Raw genomic sequence first — 24,991 nt, 5'->3', positions numbered from 1 at the left:
ATCAAGGATTTTTTTCTCAAGACCCATCTTAGTTTTGACAAATTTGTATGAGGTAACATGGGGCCCTCATTTCCTCATCTCAGTGGACAAAGCTCTCCAGGATGTGTATTTATTTTTTTTTTTTCTACTGTTTGCTGAAAGGATGAATGAGCTAATCTAAGTGGTTTTCAGAGTGTCTCATGTTATGTTGTGAGCTGGACAAATTAGATCCAGTAGACATTATCAGGGCTCATTTTGCTGTGTCAGACGTGCTCACAGGTGCTTCTCTGAGAATGTTCCTTTAATCTCAATGTCTGCAAGGCTCCCCCCTGGAGCACATGTTCAATGAGACTTTGCATCAGCAGAAGATTATTTCTAAGAGAACAGCCTGAGCGTACACTCTGCCAGGTCAGTCAGTGCTTGTAGATAACCTGTGCAGTATATAGGAGACACATTCATAAGCTTTTGAAGAAGGAATCAACCTATTAATGTGCCATGACTTCTTCAAGATATATTGTACCTTATGTATCCTGTGACTTGCCCTCCCTGACACCTGCTTTGTATTCCCATTATATACTTAGGTCCCTGCAGCAGAGAAAGAGCTGAATCCTATGTCACTGCCTTTTTGTCCTCAGAATGAGGCAGGAGATTGTAGGATTCATCCCACAATAGTGACAAAAATTGATCCCAGTTTCATGGGCACCTAGAATGAAGCCTATTAGGAACAACTTGTGTGAAAGAACTTTAGTTGTTACACTTTTTAGTCAAGGCTTTTTATTCAGCAGACAGGACAGGAAAGCTGTCTCATTTTATTTTTCAGACAAGGCTACAGACAGCTTTTAAGGCTTAAAGAAGAGGAAGATTAATAATGTACTTATCTGTGACAAATCATATGAATTATTTGGAGAAGGTATTATCTATGGCCAGATTTTTGTTCATTTGCTTCTAGCTTCTTATTTCTGTGTTTGGAAGAAAGCAGCTACATTTATCTAATATTTTTAATTTCCAAAAATACTTATAAACCAGGCTGTCAATCAAAATACAATAACAATAAATATTTTCCCTTTTTTTTGTATCCATAAAAAAAATAGATCATCATCAAATAAAGGGAAGAAGCAGTATATATATACACCTTTGTAAAGAGCATAGAAGACAGTTTGCAGAACATATACGTATTACAGCAGGATATGACAACAGTTTCCTGAATCTAGTATTTACATCTACATTTTCTGTAGTGGGTTTTAATGGTCAAAATTTCCACTTCTGGGATTAAAACTATCCTGGGGTAGTCTTGTGATATTCAGCCTTCTCTGTTACACAAGTAAACCGATGGTGCTGCAAAGGAACAGGACATGAAAGACTTGCTCTCTTGTGCCTCCTCAGGGCTCCTGTCTGTTGTGCCTGGAGAGGGACAGGGCAACTCCTGACTATTCAGACTGTCACAGTGCTCTGAACTTCTATCAGGAGCATGGTGAGGACAGAAGCACACAATTAAAATTAATAGACTTTTTCCTAGAAATCAATTGTTTGCACAGGTCATGCATCAGAACAATTAGCCTAGATATAAGCATTTAACCAAATCATTAAGTAAACCAGATGAAACAGCAAATGTAACTGATTTGAAAACAAGGCCAACTGCTTTCTGTCAGCACTCCTGGTCTTTTAGTAGATCATATCTCCCCTTTCCTCATTTATCTGTAGGTGGAAAGTTTTTAAACTCACCTGGCAATTTTACAGATTGTCATTACTGGCAGCATTACCCCATAAATACAAGTGCAAAGGAGATAGAGTAGATGCTAACATGTGTAGGTGCAAACCCACACACTCACACATCTAGCTGCAGCCCAGAGATACACTTTGTGCACAACGATATTTTCTGAAAAACAGACAATAGATTTATTAAAATAAATGTGTTCTTCTTAATAGATCTTGGACAGTGGTGTAAAGAGCAATAAATTATGCGCCTGAGTAATAAAACTCAAACCATACAAACCACAATATTTCCTACTCAGAATAAGTTGTATTGGTATCCACATAGGGAGAATAATCTGATGAAAGGTGTGTGCTCCAAAGAGTAGTGCTGCCAGAATAAACTTCTGTCTTCCCACTCACACTGGGAGGTGTGGGGGAGCTCAGAAGTCTGCTAGTGTGGAGGGAACTTGGGGAAGAGTAATAAAAGCAGCTATTGCAGCTTGGCTGGGCCGCCAGCTGAGCCAGAGAGGGCCACTGCAGCACAGCAAGGTGTGAGACAAGATGATTTACAAAGGTTTCCTTCAGCTCAGATATTTGAGAATCATATAATAAAAAGCAGCTTTGGAGAAACCTGAAAGATCAAAACTTTAATTTAGCTCTGGGTTTAGGCTCAGCTTTATAAGGATGGAAAATCATGGCTGTTCTCTCCACAGCAATAGCGTTCTACACATCATGCTATGCAGTATACCATCTACTGTCTGCAAAGGCCAGTTTACTCTGCCTGCTTTTCTAGGTTTACTTTGTCTAAAAATTTGCACCACAAAGGCCTATTTTTTGTGAGATCTCAAGTACTCCAGTAATTTGGGTTTGGCTGGGCTGGATAGAGCTACTTTTTTTTTGTGCACTATCATGTTTGGCTATACCCAGGAAAAAAAGGAGGTGTGCTAAAATGAATGCTTTTAAAATTCTTTCAGATCTGAAGGAATCCTCCTGTTTTTCTGTTGAATTTAATGTGTGAATAAAGATTAGGGCCACTTATTTTATGTTCTGATTTGCTTAGCTCTAGTTCACTGCTAATCAGCAATGCATTGTCCTCATGCAGTTGTCATTCAGAAGCTTCTAATCTTAGCTCAGCTTTAAAATGAATCTTTTCTGTGATACTGTACTTGAACACAGCTCTGAGCATATGTCCATCTAAGGGCAAAATAAAGCGGATCTTTGTGATCCGTGGATTTGCAAGGAATGTATTCCATATTGCAAGGGTTACAAGGGAATATGTGGATCATCCTAACAATCATTTGAAAACGTCACCTAATTCAAAACAAAAATATTGAGTGTGCTTTATTAAATTATAACATGGTCCAGCTAGGCACTAATCAGGGTGGAAGAGGCCACTTTGCTCCTCAGCTGCAGAGCAGCTGCCTTTGATCCTGGGAAGCCAGGGCAGTCCGTGAGAGCAACTGTGTGGCTGCAGGGCTGCTGCGGAGTCTGGGAACACAGTTATTAGCCACGTTACATGTATGAAATCCACTCCATCGGTATGTCATCATGTGGTTCCAGGAAGATAGCCCTTCAGAGAGAAAGTTTCTTGTGTGAGGTATGGTTCTTGTATGGTCTATTGAAACAAACAAACAAGAAAATGCAAAAGCAAGAGCAAACTTGGCAAAGGAAAAATTTGGAGGGAGCTGTATCTCTGCAGAAGTGAAACACATTGGTGTTCATATTGATTTATACTCAGTCAGCTAATGCTGGTGTTCTTAATACCACCTTAACATTAAGAAAAGAAGTGAGGAAGAAGTGGTTTGCTCTTTTAGAATAATAATAAAAGAAAAAGAAAACCCATAGTATTGGCTGATGGGTGGTACAGTGTCATGCAAAAATTCTGAAACTCATCTTAAAGTGTGATAAATTAGATATGTTTCCTGACTATTCTTCAGACTCATACAGAATCACTGGAATTTAAAACAGGAAAAGACCAGTTAGGCCAGCTAGTCTGCCTGCCAGCCACGGGTTGGTATCCTACCATGAGGGGATGATGTTAACATGGAATACTGATTCAGACTTTTGAAGTCTTCAGGATCTTATGCCCATACACTTACAACCATGAGCTAGTACTTAGATGTTTAAAGGTCGAGATTAGTGGACGGAGGAGAGTTTATCTGATTTGTTCCATTTGCTGTCTCCAGGCCAGATAGGAGCACATGTCTCCAGAGAGGATAGGTTACTGAATATGTGTATTTTAATATTTGCATCATAATTTTCCACTCTGATCTAAAGACCCTGATTAATAGTTTCGAGTGTTGTGCTGGTGCCAACTATTTAACATATACTAAGACTAGATTTCTCTTAACTTCTTTACCCCATCCAGTGGTAATACATTCCATGGTTAATATGAAGTTTGCTTATTTTCAACTCTGAACCAACATTTTCTGATGAAGATGCACAAAATTAGGCTCCTGAAGTGCATGTTCTGAGACCTAGATAAATTGGCCTGATTTTTAAGGGTACTGATCTTCCATAATTCCCATGGAAGTCAATAGCAGCTAGAGGAGTTCAGGTACTAATCAAGTCAATTAATTAGGTGCCAGAATATGTATTCAGCTTCCTAATTTAAGTATCTAAGGTGCTTAACATTCTGAAAGCTGCAGCACAATTACAGAGATGTGTCTCTCTCTTTCAGACAGTCTCAGACTTCATATGAAAAGCATGACACTTGAAATGCAATCAGTCTTATTTCCTGTGCTTTTCATTTTTCCATAATTGTGTGTTACAATAGGGTATCTGTAAAAGTATCTAAGTCTTATTTTTTTTAATTTAGAGTGAAAAGCATGATTCAAGCTAGTAAAATAACATAAAAATCTGCAAATATTTCTTTTAACTTTTAAATTAATTTGATTTTAAGTGTGTTAATTCCTGTCTCAGATAAGAGTAGCAGCAACTCATTATCCTTTAGACTTGTTCCACATAACAGATCTGTTAAGAATAGTAGTTCTAAATATGTCTTTAATGGAGTGTGCAAATAAGGCAGCAAGGTTACATAGTTACCTGAGGGAGAGGGAAAGATTGAAGGCTGGGGTTTTTTTATTTTTAATAGTTTCTCCACAGGACTTCAGGTCATGTAGAAAATGGGTTCTGTGGAACCTGGTCCTTAGAGAGACAGGGTCAGCATCCAGGATGCCACTGGAGGAAGATTGTAAAGAAAGTGAGAGAAACAGGCACATCCTAGGTCTCTGTGATAATAATCAATCACTTTGAAATGATGCCTGAGGCACTGGGAGCATGGGCACATGTGAGACCCTGCAGCGGCTGAGAGGAAGTTTGTTCTTGGACTGGCAGCAGCAGCAGAAGAAGGACATGCTGTAAAAGTAACAAACTGAATTTGCTGTTGTCATATTCCCAAGAATGGCGACAGAGAAAAGAAGAAAAAATAGCTTCAAAAAAAATCAATTTGGCCTGGGGTATCATGATGCCAGATCAGAGTATGGCTTCTGACCAAGATCAGGCAGGGCAAAAGCCTTCCTTTCCATTTGCTCTGTTTGTGAATCTTCCACTAAAATAACTGTGGTATTTCCTATGTCCTTTAAAGGCGAAGGCTGAGCTTGACTGTTCAAATGGCTTTGCAAGCACTACATTTTAGTCAGCTAATGAAATAATAAGATGGATTTCAAATGCTATATCAGAGTTTGAAATCAGTGTCTTTGCTGATTATATATACAAACCATTTAATCAAGGAACAAACAAACAAAAAAAATCAGCTGGCATATTTTATTCTTGTTTATAAGATGAAATATTCATTTCTAATTAAAATAGGAGCTGAGAAATAATGTCTTGCTGCAAAAATTAAATAATAATTTTGAATAAATAATAGAACATGTTGTGGTCATTTTGCAGGCAGTTTGTACACAGCCCAGCTTTTAAGAAAAACAAATTAATCATAATAATTATTTGTCATGCTCTCATAATATTACTCTGTCTCTAAGAAATGCACTGGAATCACTTCAGATTATCTTCCATGTTTCCTGTTTCTAGAACGAACATATCATTTCATGTTATGTCCTAACTATCTGAATTACAATAGATTTTTTTTTTTAACCTAAACTGCTTCTGATTTGATGGATTCCCCATGTTCAGAATCACAAGCAAAGTTTTATTAATTTCTAGTTTTGCGTCTTGAATGTTACGTTTGGGTATTTGACCGTAAGTATGAAAAAACTGCTGTCGTTCCATGTAAGATTCCTGGTCAGTTCCACGAGTCTTCCAATAAGTTATCACAATATTTCATTTGTGGATTTGCGGATTAAGCTAGAAGGACTATACATTGATTTTTTAGTGATCATCAAGTAGGTTAGATATCTTCATAGCTTACTCACTCCATGATGGAGTTAATTCCAAACATCCTAATTAGAATGTGCATCATAATGAATATTCGTAGTTGTGTGTGCATTATGGCAGTTATAAGCATAGTCCCAGTTCAGTGCATGAATGCAGCCATGAAAAGGATGACATATGAATACAAAGGCACGTTTCTTTTCAAACTATTTGAATGGCGTTTGCCTGGGAGTCCAAGATGCAGAAATTGATTTATCTCAAATAGGGACAGTTATTTCACCCTGTTGTTTTCCAGACTATTAATTCCAAAGGACAGGAATTAAGACAACAGCCAAAATGAGATAATCAATAACCTTAAAACCTTATTTTCCTGTCAATTTTTGGTTATGTTGTTTCACTGTTGGACATTCCATGGATTGTGTTTCTCAGGTTGATCACATTGCAAGAACACAGAGAAATATCATGGGTGTGGATCTTTCTTTTTCTTTTGAAGGGGTTTTTGTTTGTTTCGGTTTTTCTTTGTGGTTTTGTTTTTGTTTGCTTGGTTGTGGGATTTTTATTTGCTCATTTTTGTTGTGTGGTGGTGGTGTTTTGTTTTGGTTTTTTTGTGGTTTATTTATTTATTTCTTTGTTTATTTAACCCTGTACTGAACTATGCTTTGAGTATCCTTCAGTTTTGACTTCATTAAGAAAAAGTCTTCACTGTAGAGCTATTTCATTATGGTCATTCCACAAAAGGTGAGGAACAAAGAGAAGCAATACTAAAATTTCCTACCAAGGTTTTATCAGCTTATAGCATTAGATATGTACAGCAGAGGTTTCAAATACCAGTTTGCAGGCTTGTTTAGAGGAGAAAGAATCTCAGCAAATCATCCTCATAGAGCCATAAAACATAGTCTTTTTGTTAACTAAGATTCCTTATAAAGAATTTTAGTCCAGTGGGAAGAAACACAAAACTTTCAAGCCGTACTGTCATCCCCTCCAGAATCTTCATGAGGCTGATGAGCTTCTGTCAAGCCACCTGCTACAACGAGATCTCTCCAGACCTGTATTTAGCTGCGTGCGCATATATATTTACTTGCAGAGGATGTTCTCTGCTTGGTATCCAGTTTCCTGCTCTTTTTCCTGTTGTTACCATTACTTTCTGTGGAGTTGTATACTTGCAACTTTTCAACCCTGTGATCAGTTTCTTTCAGCTCTCACTGATAGGACATGGGGACAATATATGTAGATTGCACTTGTGATGGTCAGTGCTACACCTGGCCAGGGGCAGCCTAGTGAGGGAGCAGACAGGAGTCTCCTGGGGTGGCTGGCATGCAGGCAGCTCTGCTGTTAGCATGGCCTTTAGGTGGTACATAATATTTCTCTTTAAGTCCTTTCATTTACTGCTAGCCAACACAAGAAACAGAGCAGACAATGACAGATTTATGAAGAAAGGGGAAAGGAACTTTTTATCCACCACAGGCCTGTTTTATACTCACCTACCTCCAACTCCAGCGATGCAGTGCTGACAAAGCCAGGCTGCCAGCTGCTGCGAAGACCTCCAGCTTTCCTCTAGCCTCTCCCAAAGGCAGAGGGGGGCTGCAGCATTGCACATCAGCTGGGAGCGTTTGTGAATACATAATGTCTCACCCAGACATGCTCTCTCTGCTTGCCCTAGCACTGTCAGGTACAGACATCAGGCTCTTCTCATTTGCTTAAAGCTGCTGCCGGCCTTTGGGAAATGACAGTCTCCTCATCCCCCGCTTAGCTCCTTTGGGTCACTAGAAAGGAGATGTAAGATGAAAGCTTGCTCTGCTCTCTGTCACAGGCACATTTGAGCACAGCTTTGTCATCTGCCACAGTGTGAGCATGGGTTATGTGTATTGTCACCTGGTGTTTACATCTCAAATGTGCTTTACCTGGAGTCATATGGTTGTGTGGGAATCTGAACATCCATGGGGAGAAGAAAGAGCAGGGAGGGAAAGTGAGTTTTCAGGTTCTTGTGTCTGCTAAGCAAAGTTTATAGACTGGGAAAGACAGAAGCAGTTAGAAAGAGATCAATTTCTTTTTGTTTCGCTCCCAAGTTGCATGGTGTATGGGCTGGACCTGTGAGTTCAGTCCTGGCGTAGGGCTGGCAGCCCTGCTCCATCCCCTTTCTTTTGTTCAGTGCCCTGGGACTCTGAGACTCTCCCTGCATTGAATTGATGAGTGAGTCAGCAGCTTGTGCTGCCATTGCTCCTCAAAATGTTTCAGCTTCACTGTGGCACTGTTGTATTTGTGTATGCCAGCCTCATTCTGGAGTCTCTGACACTAAGCTCTTAAAGCCCTGATGTGCTTACATAACATGATATGGAGAACGAAGAAAGTAAATGTAATTAAAATCTTTCCCCCACTGCTTCTGACACACTGGGAGAGACAAAAGTGTTCTTTTCGAACACTGAAGAATAATGTGCCATCCTCATGAAAACAGACAAGGAAATGGAAGATACTGGTGGTGTATATTACATCTAGAAAAGGGACTAATCTTCTAAAGTTTAGGTGTTAGACATGTAAGATGAGGAAGAAGCTGTGCCTTGATGGTCGAATTCATGTTTTACTTTCCTTTAGCCATTGAGCTGACATCTATGACAGATATGCTGGTAAAAATAAGTAAAAACAACCAACCAAACAAAACAACAAACAAACAAACAACCCCCAACACCCTTTTAAAATCAATATAAACTGTATTCTAGAAGAAGGTTCATTAGTGATTTGAACACCTTTGCTAGTGAAAATAAAGAAACCATTGCATACAAATATTGCTGTAATCAACACCCTGTTAATGCCTTAGATAGAGAATTCTAGTGTAAACTTTTGAGGAGTTTTTGCTGAATGCCCAGCTTCTGAATGGCTTTCGCTTCTCTCTGTAGTTTTATACAAGAACTGAAGTACACCATTAGCAACTAAAAAGTAGCATTCGCCAGATGTAACAAAACAGTAGTATCTAAGAGATGCATAGATTTCCCTGTACTCAGAGAGAAAATAGCAGGTTATCTCAACTGCTAACTGTACTTGTATCCTAGCTTTTTAGGGAAAAATACATCAAATATAATTGCATTAATTGAATCTCTTTGCTTGGGGAAATAAAAAGCATTTGAAGAATGGAAGTGAAACATGTCTGATTTAATGACAGCCTGAAAATGAAGTCTGCAACCCTGTGAACTCCATTTATTGCTTCATAAGTACTGTAAGATGTCAAATGTTTATCAACATGTTTTGAAATCTGGTGTACAACCTGTATATTGTAAGAAGTTCCTCCTTTTAGCTGCCCCAGTGAAAGCTCTGCTTCCTCTCTTCTTGCCAAAGGGGAGAACAACTTGCAATTCTATAGAATGTGCTGCAGACTGGTGACATGATGCTCAGAAGGCAGTTAGGGAAAGATCCCTTTTCTTAAATAATTTGTCCTTCCTCAACCTTATCTGACAAGTAGTGAAGCTTCATCCTGTCAAACAAATAGTTCACATACAGTGGGAATTGAGCTACCTGTTTTATCTTGTATCTTTTTGATAGTCCTTCTACCATTCTCCCTGTATTTCCTATCTCTCATCTCTTTCAGTGTATTTACTTGCCCCTTGAACTTACCTTCCTGCTGCAAAGATGCAGACATTAAAGTAGGAAGTGGAGGGGAGACCATTACACATATGGTCCTTTTTGTTTGAAAACAGTATAATAACTGGTTGCCTGTGAGCAAAAGCCACACAAGAAACAATCATTTACTATGATGGGATTATTTATTGTAGGTTAAATGAAGCATTGATTGTGATCTGTGACAAATTTTTCAGCCTATCATTCTGTCTACTGAAAATCATAAATAATTTTTAATTGATATTGAAACGAAAAATATTATTTTTTTTTTCTGGTGCTCTTTTGGCTTAGTAAAACATACAGAAAAAAAAAAAATCATTTTTCCACAAATTGTTTTTGGTCATGTTAGTTTGCACATAGCGACAGGAAGGTCATTGAAACAGCCCACGACAAGTGGTGCCTGCAGGTCTGTTCCACAATTGCTTGTTCTGGTTATCAGGTAACATTTACTGGCCTTTTGGTCACAGCCAGTCAGTTACATCCGGAATTGCCTGGAAAACAGGCAGCTGAAAACACAGCTTCAGAAATTCTTGTAGCTGTCTATTTGATTCTGAGCAGAAAGAGATGGGTGTTTGGGTGTTTTCAAATAGAATAAATGACTTTTACTCATCTGATTTGTGGCCTGTGACTTGCACTTGTACATAACGAGCACAGTGCTGTGCAAAAGAGGACAAAAGTCCTCTTTATACCACCAAGAGGTAGGGATTTCATTCAGCCATACAGTATTAATGAACAGAATGAACTTCTTATTAAGAAGGTGATATGAAGAGAAAAAGCCAGTTTGTGCACAGATTTTGAACATATCATCATTGTACTAATTACACTTAGAGACATTATAATCTGTTATTCATTTTGCAGTGCCTGAAAATGAAATTTGTTAAATAATTTTGTTGTTATCTTTATTGTCAGATAAGGTAAGAGATGCTATAAATAGAATGTAAGTGGGAGTGAAGTGGCAGTATTTGTAAAGTATCTGAACCAATAACGACCACAAATGAGTTGAATCAAATGAAACCCTTTGCAAAAAGTATTTAATAGAATATTAGTTTGGTGAGGTTATTCAGAGGATTAGCTATTACTTAATATTTTATTTATTTTTTTTTAATCAAGGAATTGGTAACAGAAATGTAGAATTTATTGCATGTTCTTTTCTGTGTGTTCAAAGATAAAACCATAATTAAGGATCCAAGTAAAAATGCTCTAATTTTTTAAAGAAGCCAAATAACCTAAATTTCCACTGAAATCACAGTAGGCTAATTCTGTTCATCACCTTTCATGCATCATTTGGTTGTCAAAGTAATCTTTAGCAAAGAGGCTTTAGGGACCCAGAATTGAAATGACTTATCATTTCAACATATTGGCCTTCTGCCCTGTTCCTTGCATGATCCTATGACACAAATTTGTTGTGGTCAAAGTTTGTCGGGTCTTCTCTAAAATGAGACACAGCAAGATATGTGACTTCTGTTGTGTTCCAAGGACATGCTATGTCACTGGCACAGCTCTACACAAACTTACACAGAGACAGATGTGCATGTTTGCTCAGTTCTTGAGGGTTCTTTTGTTTTGTTGAATGCTTTTTAATTCAGCTCAGTTGGAAGGGACCTCCAAACACCATCTATTCCAGCTGCCAGACCACTTCAGGGCTGACCAAAAGTAAAAGCATGTTGTTAAGGGCGTTGTCCAGATGCTTCTATCAGGGCCACTGGAAAACATGATAGTTCTCCTAAGAGTTGCTAACTAGACTAAGACAACAAAATCTCTTTTTATGTGACCTTGAATAGTCAGCAGATGACAGTAACAAACCATAAAACTATCTGCCTATTGCAGATGAAGTATTATCATTTATAACAATTTTATTCAACAGATTTTGGCTTTTTGTTCTAATCAAGAGTAATCTGTGAACAGACTGTGTTCTTTATCAAATGTGTGTGTTTGTTCAAAATTTACCAACTGGCTAGGTATTGATCAGATTTCCCAACCAAAATGTTTTTACATTTCTTTCCACCCCAAATTCCTTCCTGCCTTAGCCTTCCTGAGGACTGCAAATGAGTAATCCTTTGTGCTTAATTTCTTACTGAATATTAAAATAGACTTTTTCTCTATACAGAAAAATTAATTACTTTCTAGTCAAAATTCTAATACTATAGTTTTTTTCTTAATTTAGTTTTGTTGAGTGTGATTTGCACAAGTACTTGCTCTGCTCTTGAGGGGATAGCCCCACACTGACTTCACAGCAAAGGCACTAGACTAAATTCATGGTTGCTTTACATTCAGGTCTTTCTAAGTACGTTGCTGAAGCTAATGTTAGTTAGATTTGAGGGATATTATAGTAAAATGAAAGACTCACAGTGAGCACCATGCAATTTTGGTCTATCCTGTCTTCCTTCCCCCTCTACTGAGGAATCACCTTTAGCAGTGTTGGGAGCATTTTTCAATTGTGTGCAGCCAGAGTGTGGTGTTTGAGACTTTTGTTTGTTTGTTTTAGTAGTATATGTGTGTATATACCCTCCTTCTTTTTCAGCTTTAAAATTGACTTACAGAAACAAAGACTAAAACCAAAATTGTAATAAGAAAAAATGACCGAAACTATTGAGGAGCTGTTAAAATGAAATTATGAAAGGAAGAATTGTATTGCATCCCGTACAAAAATAAGTAAGCATGAAATTCAGGACACCTAAATTCTTCAAGGTCATTTAAAAAAGCAAGAGCCTAATTTAAAGAACTTAAATTAATCCACTGTTCACATGGCTTACAATTTCTCTTTGCTTATTGAAAGCTAAGGTCCTTAAAATAAAAAAATAAATTAAAAAAACAAAAAACAAAAGCAAAACAAAACAAAAAATCAGAAAAGAAAGCAAGCTAACAAAATACTTTTCTATTTTTAATATTAATAAACCCTAGTGTTCAAATCAGTGGTATTTTTTTGAAAGGATGAAAGAAGATGGAAGAATAAAAGTTTCACAGTCCAGAGTTCTGCTTTGCCCTTTCAAAGACCTGCTGAGGAAAAATACAACATTACAGTTCTTGCATTTATTGAAAAGCTGTCCCATGAAAACTTACTTGAATGTTGATTGTCTCTGTTTTGTCTCTGACTGAACATAATTACATAGTTTCATTTGTTTTTTAAAACCCCCATATTTCTTACAGATTGTCATAAGTGAATTTTTACAAGCATACAAGTGCATACCAATAACTTATAATTATGAAAATGAAATAAAATGGATTTCGACTGTAGGAAATTTAGGTAAAGCATGACTTCTCGTGCTGGATTTACTGGAACATATCTTGTTTATACAAGGTTACTGATTTGTAGACAATTCGTTACCAGAGATGCTTCACATGTTGCTTTCTACTACAGTACAATTATTTGTATAGGTAATGTTAAGGCAGTCACCTCTGCAATGTGTGACTGTATGCCAGGACCCTCAATGTAAGCTAGATGTTCACTCCTAATTACCGAAAGCAAATCCTTCCGTCTTCAAATATTTATTCTCTTTGGAGTTATGCATGTTATGTTTAAATATAAGAAACCAAATGGATGCTTTGCTGAGTTAATAGCTAGTTGAGACAAATGGCCTCTTTTCAAAACATTGTCAAGTTCTGTGTTCCATTTAGTTTTTTTCCTCGGCTGCCACATGAATGCTTGCCTCAGGAAACACATATGGATGCTACCCAATCTCCTAAGAGTATTACCAATTTTTACATTCCTTTTTTGTTGTTGTGGTTTGGTTTGGTTTGTTTGGGTTTTTTTTTGGTTTGTTTGTGGTTTTGCTGGTTTTTTTTTTTGGTTTTGGTATTTTGTTTGTTTTTTTTTTTTCTTTTTAATTAATTGAAAAGTTAAAGAGGTACCTGAGATAAACTATCAGGTAGAAAAGAGTTGATAGTGAGTGAGTGCTGTGCCTTATTAGTCATCTTGTGATCTCTTCTGCAACTTGCTGACTAGAAGCTTCATCAGAAAGCTGCTGTGCTGAGCTCGGTGCCTGGCAGGGTTATGGAGCAGATCATCCTGAATGGAATCACACAGCACCTTCAGGATGGACAAGGGATCAGACCCAGCCAGCATGGGTTTAGGAGGGGCAGGTCCTGTCTGACCAACCTGATCTCCTTTTATGATCAGGTGACCCAGCTGGTGGATGAGGGGAAAGCCGTGGATGTGGTCTATCTGGACTTCAGCAAGGCCTTTGACACTGTCTCCCATAATATACCCTTGCAAAAGCTGGTAGCCCATGGCTTGGACAAGTGTACTCTATGCTGGGTTAAGAACTGGCTGGAGGGCCGGGCCCAGAGAGTGCTGGTGAATGGGGCTGCTTCCAGCTGGCGGCCAGTCACTAGTGGTGTTCCCCAGGGGTCAGTGTTGGGTCCAGTCCTGTTTAACATCTTTATTGACGATTTAGATGAGGGGATTGAGACCATCATCATCAAATTTGCTGATGACACCAAGTTGGGAGGGAGTGTCGACCTGCTGGAAGGCAGGAGGGCTCTGCAGAGGGATCTGGATAGACTGGAAAAATGGGCTGATTCCAATGGGATGAAGTTCAATAAGGCCAAGTGCCGGGTGCTGCACTTTGGTCACAACAACCCCCTGCAGCGCTACAGGCTGGGCGCAGAGTGGCTGGAGAGCAGTCAGACAGAAAGGGACCTGGGGGTACTAATTGACAAGAAGCTCAACATGAGCCAACAGTGTGCCCAGGTGGCCAAGAAGGCCAATGGTATCCTGTCCTGTACCAAAAATAGCGTGGTCAGCAGGACAAGGGAAGTGATCCTTCCCCTGTACTCTGCATTGGTGAGGCCACAGCTGGAGTATTGTGTTCAGTTCTGGGCCCCTCAGTTCAGGAAAGACATTGAAGTGCTGGAGCGGGTCCAGAGAAGAGCAACACGACTGGTGAAGGGACTTGAACATAAGACCTATGAGGAGAGGCTGAGGGAGCTGGGCTTGTTTAGTCTAGAGAAGAGGAGGCTTAGAGGTGACCTCATCACGCTCTATAACTACCTGAAGGGAAGTTATAGCCAGGTAGGGATTGGTCTCTTCTCCCAGGCAGTTAGCAATAGGACAAGGGGGCATGGGCTTAAACTCTACCAGGGGAAATTTAGGCTGGATATTAGAAAGAAATTCTTTACAGAGAGAGTGGTCAGGCATTGGAATGGCCTGCCCAGGGAGGTAGTGGACTCACCATCCCTAGAGGTTTTTAAACTGAGATTGGACATGGCACTTAGTGCCATGCTCTAGTAAACGGACTAGAGTTGGACCAAGGGTTGGACTCGATGATCTCTGAGGTCTTTTCCAATCCAGTCGATTCTGTGATTCTGAGCTCAGGGGCTTTCTGCCTCTCACATAGAGAAGAACAACATATTCATTCTCTATCTACAAGAAAGCAGAATCGGTGATAAATTCACAGTGTGTTAATCCTAAGGGATGAATCAGCAGATAAAAGACACCTAGAGATGGCATATTCAGACCACACATTAACATATTCAGGCAACAGATGTCTGGAGTATGCCATACATACTATACATGGTACATAAGTGAGGTACAGGTAGTGGCATATTCTTTGCTTCCTTGGGTAAATACTCTGACAGCTTACATATAACTTTTCTATTGTTTCTGTGTTTGTGAACATGGATCTGAATGGTGTTATCATGTGATTTGAATGAGAGCTATCAAACTTCTACTGCAAAGAAAGTGGCAGATTTGTTGCCTCTGAGAAATATTTCTCCAGCTGCTCCTTGCTTGGTGGTGCTGGTGGTGAATGCATGGCAGTGAAAGAGGCACATGAACAGTCAGATTATGCTATTTTCACACAGCTTTTTAATTCACCATCACAGTTGTTTGCTATGTTCTGCTCATCTGGAAAGCAGTTACTGAAGCAAGACTTTCTTGCCCAGTTGCAATGAATGTCCTGTGTGAGGAGGACCCAGAGAAAGAAACCTAGACATACCTGTGTTTGGGATCTCTGCTGTCCTAATGAATCCACAGTTGACATTTCTGAGTTGTAGGACAGATGAGCTGAGAAGACCTACCAAATCAGAGCCTGTTCCAAGGATAAATGTAAGGGTGGTCTTCATGATTAGATTTGAAAGGCATATTATATCTACATTAGCATAAGGAATTATTTTCTAACTTGAAAGATTCAGTGAACTTGTAGATTTTCCTTTTTTCTTCAGATTAAAATGACAACTACCTTCTCCAACCTGGATTTGAGAAGTGTCAGTTAACACCTAGTCTCTCACACATCCTACTTCCCAAGCATAGACAAGGTGTTACTTAGACAAAGTAACAGAGACTGGATTGCAAATGCCTGTTAAACACGAGTAACGTGGGAGGTCTACAGATAAAAGCATCTTGCAGTTTGGAGCATATTGCAATAGAATGAATCAGAGGGAAGGAAGCAAAACAGGTAGGATTCTTACTTCCAGCCCCCTCAGGACTCCTGCAGCCCAGGTCTGCCATGACCTGGAATTGGTGCTGACGGCATTCAGCAGCTCCTCATGGGATGGAGGGGAACGGGACAGGACGCGGCAGGATCTTGTGTGACATGCAACCACAAAAGGCAGTGGCAGTGGTTGCACATCAGCAAGCAGGTCAAAGCTAAAACCTACCTGTGGGGAAAACTTCACTGCCACTTTGTTTCTGATCAATGGACAGAGACTTCAATGTCTGCTCATGCTGCTGTTACAGAAAGTCTTTTAGTGTTAGGACCTTTGTTTGACTTTCTGTAGCATATCTACTACTACTTTTAGCTAAAATTATTATTTCTTATAACTTTTTGCTTATTAACACTGAAAGGAACACTGTTATCTCGGCCCTCAAAAACTTGAGGTTTAAAAAAAATCTTCAAATGAGACAAAATGTCTAATTTACAAGCGAATTGCTTTCAAAACTTGTTCTAGCTGAAATGTGCCATTCTGATGCCAGGCTGTTTAACTCTTCCCAGCATAAATATAATTGTGGAATGACAAGGAAAAATTCCAAAAAGAACAAATTAAATCTGACAATTTGATTAAACTGTTTCTTTCTCATGAGGCATTTAACTTCCAACAAATTAAATATTTCTGGGGAAAAAAAATAAAAGGGGGGGGGAGTTAGTATTTGGCTTTGGTTGGTTTGTTTTTTTTTGTTTTAATTTGGTTTTGTGTGGGTTTTGTTTTGTTTTGTTTTGGGGTTTTTTTTTTGTTTTTTTTTTGGAGGGGGTGTTCGGTTTTGTTTATTTGTGGAGTTTTTGTTTGTGGTTTGTTTGTTTGTTTTTGTTTGTTTTTAATGAAACCCTGGCTGGTACCTTGTCTATGCATCTAAAGCTTTATAATAGAAATAAGAAAATCCCTTTTTATATCTCATTGTTTTTTCATAGCTTCATGTCATTTAATTTTTGTTTATAACAACACTTTTTTCTTACTATTGTAGGCAATGAGAGCCTAGAAGAAAATTATGTGCAGGACAGTAAAATGGGATTTGTCATCAATGCTATATATGCTATGGCTCATGGGCTACAAAATATGCATCATTCCCTTTGCCCTGGACATGTTGGGCTGTGCGATGCTATGAAGCCAATTGATGGCAGCAAGCTCTTGGAGTTCCTCCTCAAATCCTCATTCATCGGTGTTTCTGGAGAAGAAGTTTGGTTTGATGAAAAGGGAGATGCCCCTGGAAGGTAAAGAGATGTTCCATCTCAACTACATAAACCAGATGTTGGGAATTGGGAAAATTGCTGGGTTTGGTGACAGACATTTCTTAAGGCATTTTGCTGAAGCATACAGTGTGCATATGGTGGCCATAAATGGCATTATCTGGATTAGCCTTACCAATAGCCAGGAGTAACACTGGGAACACACGATTTATTGATAGCTACAGTCACATTGGGAAGGAACTACAGTAAAACCTGTATAATTTCTAGTGTACCAGGAGAGGACAAACCTCATATCTCACAGACTTTTGGTGTCTGAGGTACTAGTGGGGCTGAGCACCAGGGTTTAAATATATATAAAGCCCAATATAAGTCACTGGAATGTGGTGAAGCATTCGCTTGCTAGGGTTTTGAAGGTCGGGCTATAGAGCACATAATTTTCCGATGGGAGCTCTGCTGCTCCAAGTACTTCCGGAACGTAGCACTGCATCCTTGCCAGAGACTATTCAGTTTTGCTTGCTGAACTCCTGTGTGGTCTCCTTAACTTGTTTCACTCAAAATACAATTGGCGGTCCCACAGTTTATGGAATAGGTCTGAGTAGGACAAATTTTTGGTTTGGTTTGGTTTGGTGTTGTTTTGTTTTGTTTTGTTTTTTGCCAGAGGGTACTGTGTTTCGCTCATTTGGGGTCTGGTAAATTCCAGCTGTGGTAGCTGCTGCTGTCTGCCCCTCCCTAGCAGACACAGGATGTACCCAAGCAATGGGTGAGACAGCAACAGTATGGACTTGGACATCACCTTTGTTCTTCTTACAGGAGCCAGCTGACAGAAATCTTTTCCTTTTGATTTAGTTCAGTGGGCTCTGTCCAACTGTTTTAAGTGTGACACCTTCCAGGTGGATTTATTTTTGAGTTGTTTTTATTAATAAGTTTAATTCAGCTGCTGAAGTACTCAATCCATTGTTAAATGAAACCTACTCAGGGGTTACTTCATTGAAGTTAGTTTTCCTACTGAGTTATTTAAGTGTTATAAAAGACTCTCTCACTCCATCTTTGGGCTTATTGCATAACTGCATCTGAGTGTGAACACTGCACAAAGAGAGTGCAAATAAGATTTTGCAGTCTGACATGTGCCTTCAAAGGGTATTTGTAACACACAGTGCCCTTAAAGCAACTCTTATATCTATTAATAGCCTTTATTAGTAAAATTGACCAACCTCTTTCCCATTTGCTATTTGTATTGCTTGTTATATTTAAACAGTATGTACATTTAAATAGCTTGTTACATTTAAATAGTAACAAAAAACTGGTCAGTTCAGTCTTGTTGAGTGTTGTACACTTCAGATTATGTTACTTTAAGATATAGATGAACTAGGTCAGACTGTGAAAGTAGAGGCAAGTAATTCCCTTACAGTTAAACACATACTTATTGACACAATGCATGAATCAAATCTTTGCACATATAGCTTAGGTAATACAGAGAAATTGCTGCTTAGTGTAGCTTTAAGTTTATTACACGCTAATTATCTCCATAAAAAGCATTACTCCAGCTTTGCACATGCTGCATTGTCTTCATGTTAGTTATTTGGTTTGATGTTTAGGTGTAATTATCCAATTTTAGCACAAATCTTATTTATTACCTTGTCATCTGAGAGTATTTCTGCAGTTCTCATCAGTACCAAGCATAGAATTAGAATGAACAGTTCCTGAATTCAAAATATAGGAGGGTTTGTGCCAGGATATTTCTCTGAGTGGATGAGAATGATAGAATATTTTCCATTTGTCATTTTGGTCTATGGCAAGGTTCACTTCTCTTGATTCCCTGACCTTTTTAGAATTTGATGGGTTATTTTAAGTAGGGCTTTTTTTGTTGTTTCTCATTTATATTTTCACAGCTGGCGTTAACAAGTTTGGGTGAGAAAGTTCAATTAACCTCTTTGTTATTCATGCTGTAAGCCTTGGATCAGTCTGTGGCATTTGTGACATTGGCAATATCGTATCAGAGGATGGATATGTGCATATGAAATGTGATCTTTACAGTTTTTCAGATCTTTCTATGCCAGCATAAGTTTATGCCCATGCAGAGTTGCATTTAGCTCCAGATCAGCTTTAGTGTTTCCACAGCTCCACATGAAAAAGCCCTTTGTGGATGAGTGAAAGGACCATACCACTGTATCAACACCCAAAAGAGCTTTTGTACCTCAGCGAAATGAAAAGATTAACACCACACACAACACCTAAATACAGCAAAAAGAGCCAAATCTGAAATTTCCTAGTTTTTTAGCTTTTCTATGCCAGTGCAAGAATGTCACACAAAGATATAAAGTTTTTTGGTATGTTACTATATCACGTGAATAAATCAACTTCATAAAATGGAATAAATCAAAATTCCTTCTTAGAAGACAGCAACCTTCCTCATACTTTATTTTCAAAATCTGTGAGGTTTTCTGAGAAATTAACTCTCACAACCCCCTATTTACAATCATCAGAGGTAAAGCAAATAGAGATGTCTGTAGTTATGCTTGCCTGACACTCCCATAATTTCCTGGTTTGAACCCCTTACAGCTTTGTCAAACCTTAACCATTTGTTTAGATATAATGCTTTCTTTCTTGGCTCAATTCAAGCTTTTATCAAAATGATATGAAGCATGAAGCACATTTTCAAAGGTTTATTTCTTCTGTGCGGAATCTTTTCTTTGAAGAGCTTTTATGCAGAAATGTGAAGCAGACCTTTATGAGAAGGGCAGAAACGCAGTCACTTAACTGACTGCACTGCCTCCAGTAAAAATTACGTGGATATAGCTATTGCTATACTGTCATTAAGAACATGCTGGTAAAATTGCTGAACTTCTTACTTTCATTGAATATCTCCCATTTCCTTTCTGAATAGTAATCATATCACTCAGATTTCCATAAATGCCTGGAGAAGGCGTGAGGGCTGCAGTAGTCAACACCAGATCCTTCTCTGGGTCTATGCAAGGGACAGAGGACAAATCCATTTTGAGTTCTTGTCTGTTCTAGGGTAGCTGTCTACTTTTACCTTACAGCAGGTATGAAGAAACTTACGTCTCTCGGACAAACAATTTGCACAGGCCTCTGACCATAAAATGCTATGTGACAATGGACAGGAGAACTTTCAGTCCCTGCAATGGACCTCTGATGTCTGGAGAAATGCAGAGGTTCACAAGCTAACAAATACATTGTTGTTCATTTTACCTTACCTAGGCAGGGATGTCGCCCCATATAAGTCTGTCCACTTCAAAAATTTCAGTAACTGTTTTGGCTTCAGACATGGCAACTCTATCAACTCCAATTCTTTGATCAAATGCGTAATGCAAAGACTTCAAACTTGTATATAAAGGAATTTTCTGTCAAACATATGCGGTTATTTTGGAGTTTGGCTTCATGGGTGGTTGTTTTGGCCAGTTACAACACAGCATTGCTCAGCGTTGCTGCTTTCCATTCTGCCTTTCATGATAGCAGTCTGGTACTATGGCTATGGAAAAAGGTAACTTCGGCTATCTCAGACTAATCAGAATAAGAGTGTGCCTGTGACCAGCTGGCTCACCCCACAAGTAACTTGTTCATATGATACTACCTGTTTGGTCACATTGTCTCCCAATATATCAGAGAGCTTGCTCTTATATTAAAAGAAGGGTTTATTTTCTTATCTACTGAATGTTTTCATGGCTTCTGTAAATGCTGCCACATGTGTGTGAAATTCAGCTGTCTCCATGGTCCTCACTCTCTTAGAGCTTCACAAGTCCTGTCAAACACACTTCTTTTGGGATAATAATTTTTAGCTTGGACATAGCCCAAAACCAGTAAAGTTGTACATATGCAAACAAGGGGATGGGGCAAGGTATTCCAGCATTGAACTTGTCCTTACTGAAAGCAGAAATTTTTCATTAAGGAAAAGATGGAAAGAATAAACCAACTAAGCATATGTCCATATACCAAGTGTACTTGTTATACCACATTTTTCCGCTTAAAATTCAAAGCTTCAAACGTACTACAACTTGTCATATGCAAGATTGTGTAAGAGCTTTTAGCCTGCATATTTTGTTTTTTCATAGATAACTGATAGAAAAGGGAACAGTATTATAAGAACACATAAGAATGGCTTTCAAGCTAAAACCATATCCCTGAAATTGCCAGCTCTTGATTGATATTGCATTAATGCCCCTCTATGCCTTATAATATATTTTTGCAAAAATGAAAAAAATCTGTCCAGGTTCAAAATTTCCATTAAGGGAATGGGGAGGTTGTAGTGATGTTTTATTCCCCTTTCTGAATTAACTTTCCAGCTTAGAGTACCTGATTTTGTATCAGTCTAATAGAAGGTCACACCAAAATCCAAGTAGGTTCTTCTTGCTAAGAAGAGACATGTACATTCCTGATCAATTTTACTCAATTTTACTCCTATCTGTCAATTCTACATTTTAAAGTGCCCAGCTCTTATTGTTTCTTGCTATCCCAATTCTTCACAATCCTGAAAAAAAGCATTTCTTTCTCTCTCTCTCTTTTTGGTTTTTTTTTTTTTTTTTAGTGTTCTTCCTTTGCAAGAACTGGGATATGAGAAGGATTAGTTTCCTAGTCAATTTGAAATTCACCTCTTTTCTAAGGAACTCCTCACTTAGTAGCCAATTGCCAACCAATGGAGCTGCCTCCTGCTTGGAGCTCCATTGAACTCAGGAGCAAGAGTCCCTTTTCCCATATGACTCAGTGGAGCTCTGTAGTGGTGTTGGCATAATCTGAGCATGCATATTTGCAAGACCGAAGTCTAAATATAGCTGTAAATATGCACTTCTTCAAATCATCTTTAACTAGAGAGATTGCAAAGACTCATTTAGGAAAATCAGGCATCCAGAGAGTAATTCTAGCACCTCTTTCCTCTTTGAAGAGCAGAGAGTTGAAATTTTGCATATTTGAACCTCAGAAGGGAAAGAAATGGATATGTCTCTCTCTTTGTCCACAACCAAGCAGCTCAGTTTTATTTATGGCTCATGCTTTGCTTACCTTTCATTCTTAAAGCACACACAGATTAGCAACACTCCTAAACAGAAGATTTTTTTTTTCCCCAGAGACTAAGACAATCCAGTAGATAAAAACAAGGCAGTAACTCCCAGGCTTGAAAAATGGAAGATGTTTTGTGATTTTCAGCTCCAGTGCTGATTTCTGGTTCTCAGCCCTCTTTCTCTTGTCCGTTTTTAAACAAAGCCCTCTCCTTTTTCATCTTACAAGGCCAGGCTGTAGGTCCAGCTTCTTTTCTGATTCTTCTTCTCTGTGCACCCTCCAATATTCATGATCCCATTCTTACTTATTTCCTGCTAAGGAATCACCAGAGTTAATCACTACTTTGCACAAGCCACTTTCTGTGGGTTAAATAAGGAACAGAATAATTAGCAGTAAGGGTTGTGCACATATCTGATCCAGCTCATGGAAGGCAATGATGGAGGCAGGGAAGCTGAATATTTATTGTACTAGTGGTTTATGCTTCCTTTACATTAGCCTTGGGAAATTCTCTCCTACTTGCCTAGGGCAAGGAAGTAAATTTTGAGCTGCTAACTGTTCCGGTCAGCCTCACTGAGTTGGGTAATATACACAGTTGAAGCAGTGCTTATGGTTAACTTATGGCATACCAGTTCAGTTAGTTTGAGCATTTCTACTGATTAAAGCTCTCAGCAGGGGCTATACTGCAGCCAACCTGTATGTAGGCACCAAGCAAATGTTTAAGACATCATGGCTGAAAAACACACCATCCAGACAGTGCCTGCATGTGCATCTTTAGCAAAACCTTCTGTCTTTGATATGCAGTTCTTCCTGGACACACACAACTTTTAATCCACAGTTTCATGTAAGCAAGGCAGGCAATCAGTAATTGTGTGGCCATCAGAGCTGTCATTTCCCATGGTTCTGCTACAAATCCTACAGTATGTGGTGTTTCTGTCAAATTCTAGTGCCTGATGTTAAGGGAACATTCATGAAGGCTTAAGAAGAAGGGCAAGGTAATTTTTTTCCTTCATGTTGCAGGACAGTGACTCACTTTCTCTTTTTTTCCTTGCAGGTATGACATTATGAACCTGCAGTACATAGAGCCCAACCGTTACGATTATGTCCTCATTGGGACCTGGCACGAGGGCGTGCTCAACATTGACGACTACAGGATTCAGATGAACAAAAGTGGAATGGTCCGATCCGTGTGCAGTGAGCCTTGCTTGAAGGGCCAGATTAAGGTTTGCCTTAGACTCTTTCTGCTACAGAAATGTGAATAATCAGTCAAAGTTTTTTTCCCTAGACCAAAGCAAGCTACTTTCAAGCCAAGGAATAGAACTTCATTTTCTTCAGGAAAGCCAAAAGTATAGAAAGACTCCTAGATTAACATCTTACTCTTACAATCCCATATATAGGCTTATATTTTCTAAAATTGCCCTTTGTAGTGATGCAGAATCTTCTAGTTTAACAGGATTTGAATTTCACCTTATGCGAGAAAGAACAAGATTTTCACTTAGTCATTGCCTACAACATTCAGTGGCTGTGATTCACTTGGGGGCTGATCCTGAAAATAACGTGACCCAAGGGAATCCAATATTTAGTTCCAGCAATAACACCTGCAAGAAAAAAAAAAAAAAGAAAAAAAAAGCCTATTTGTATCTCATGTTTGCAACAGGAGGTAAGGAAACAAAAATGAAATCACTCTGTGTTTACCAAACAGTAGCACTTGTATCAAGCTGCAAATAATTTGCCACCTGCCATGTTTGGATGACGTAAAGATGTGTTCCACTACTATCAAAATGGTATGGATGCAGTAAGTTTAAAATGGCAGGGAGCCCATTCAGGAAAATCACCTTAGAGCAGACCTTCCTTTCTAATTTCATTTAATAAGAACATTTGCAGATTTTTAATTCTATATTGCTACTCTAAACAATAAATGATTGATGATTTGGCAAAGATGTAGTGACATACTCCAACACTCTTGGAGGTGAAACATTATTGGTATTTACTACCCTCCCAAACATCTTTTCCCTGGTTTTGACATTATGCAGTTTGTGTATGTGTGTATATGTAAACATCATGCATAGAAAATGCCAGCTTCAGCTCCCATTGAAGTCTATTGGACTCTCTCCACAGACTGCGGGAGGAAATGTTAACAAAAAAGCCCACAAAGCCAGCATTCAATAAAACAAACATTTTATATTTCACTACTGCACTTAGCTCTGCATATAGATGGATAGGAAGATCCTGGAGAGAAAGCTGGATTCCTCCTTTCTGGCAAACAGAGCCAGAGTCTTTCCTGGAGGCCCATGAGCTTGAGACATCCTTAATCTTTCTTTCAGCCTCAGCATAATGAAACTAGGTATTAAGAAGAGGAAACTATCTTTTTGACATTGGATCATTACACTTAGCAGCCTTCACAGCAGAGAAAGATACAACTTTCAGGGACACTTGTCTGCAAAAGAGTTGTTCTGAAGCATGCTCTTGGTCACTAAATGTTGGATTTATTTTCTAGTAGAACCCACTGCACCCTTTTAGCAGTGTATTTTTTAATTTGGTCTTATTTGAATTTCTATTTACACTAGTTTAATGAGCCATGAAAATACTTCAATGTAAATTGGAATTTACATGTGTGTGCATGCTCTTGTCTATCTATGTATATATATACATTGATCACTTTCTGTTCTAACCTTGGACATTGTTTACTGCTTTTTTACTATGCAATAGGTATTAAGTGTGGGCTGAGCTATTTGTCTTGATGTAATCCATCTCTC

General features: G+C 38.7%; 1 protein-coding gene across 7 annotated transcripts in view; it reads left to right on the top strand.

The window, feature by feature from the left end:
* The window catches only part of GRM1 (glutamate metabotropic receptor 1), a 190,448-nt gene that overhangs the window by 125,770 nt on the left and 39,687 nt on the right, over positions 1-24,991 (top strand). For all 7 annotated transcript variants that reach the window (XM_065057508.1, XM_065057510.1, XM_065057509.1 and 4 more), the window contains exons 5-6: positions 17,006-17,252; positions 23,290-23,458. In XM_065057508.1, the coding sequence (XP_064913580.1) occupies positions 17,006-17,252; positions 23,290-23,458 (416 nt within the window). The remainder of the gene's footprint in view (positions 1-17,005; positions 17,253-23,289; positions 23,459-24,991) is intronic.

The sequence above is a fragment of the Columba livia genome, chromosome 3, assembly GCF_036013475.1.
Source record: "Columba livia isolate bColLiv1 breed racing homer chromosome 3, bColLiv1.pat.W.v2, whole genome shotgun sequence".
Classification (NCBI taxonomy): Eukaryota; Metazoa; Chordata; class Aves; order Columbiformes; family Columbidae; genus Columba; species Columba livia.
Note: the sequence above shows the minus strand (reverse complement) of the source record. Positions and strands in the feature narration are given on the sequence as shown.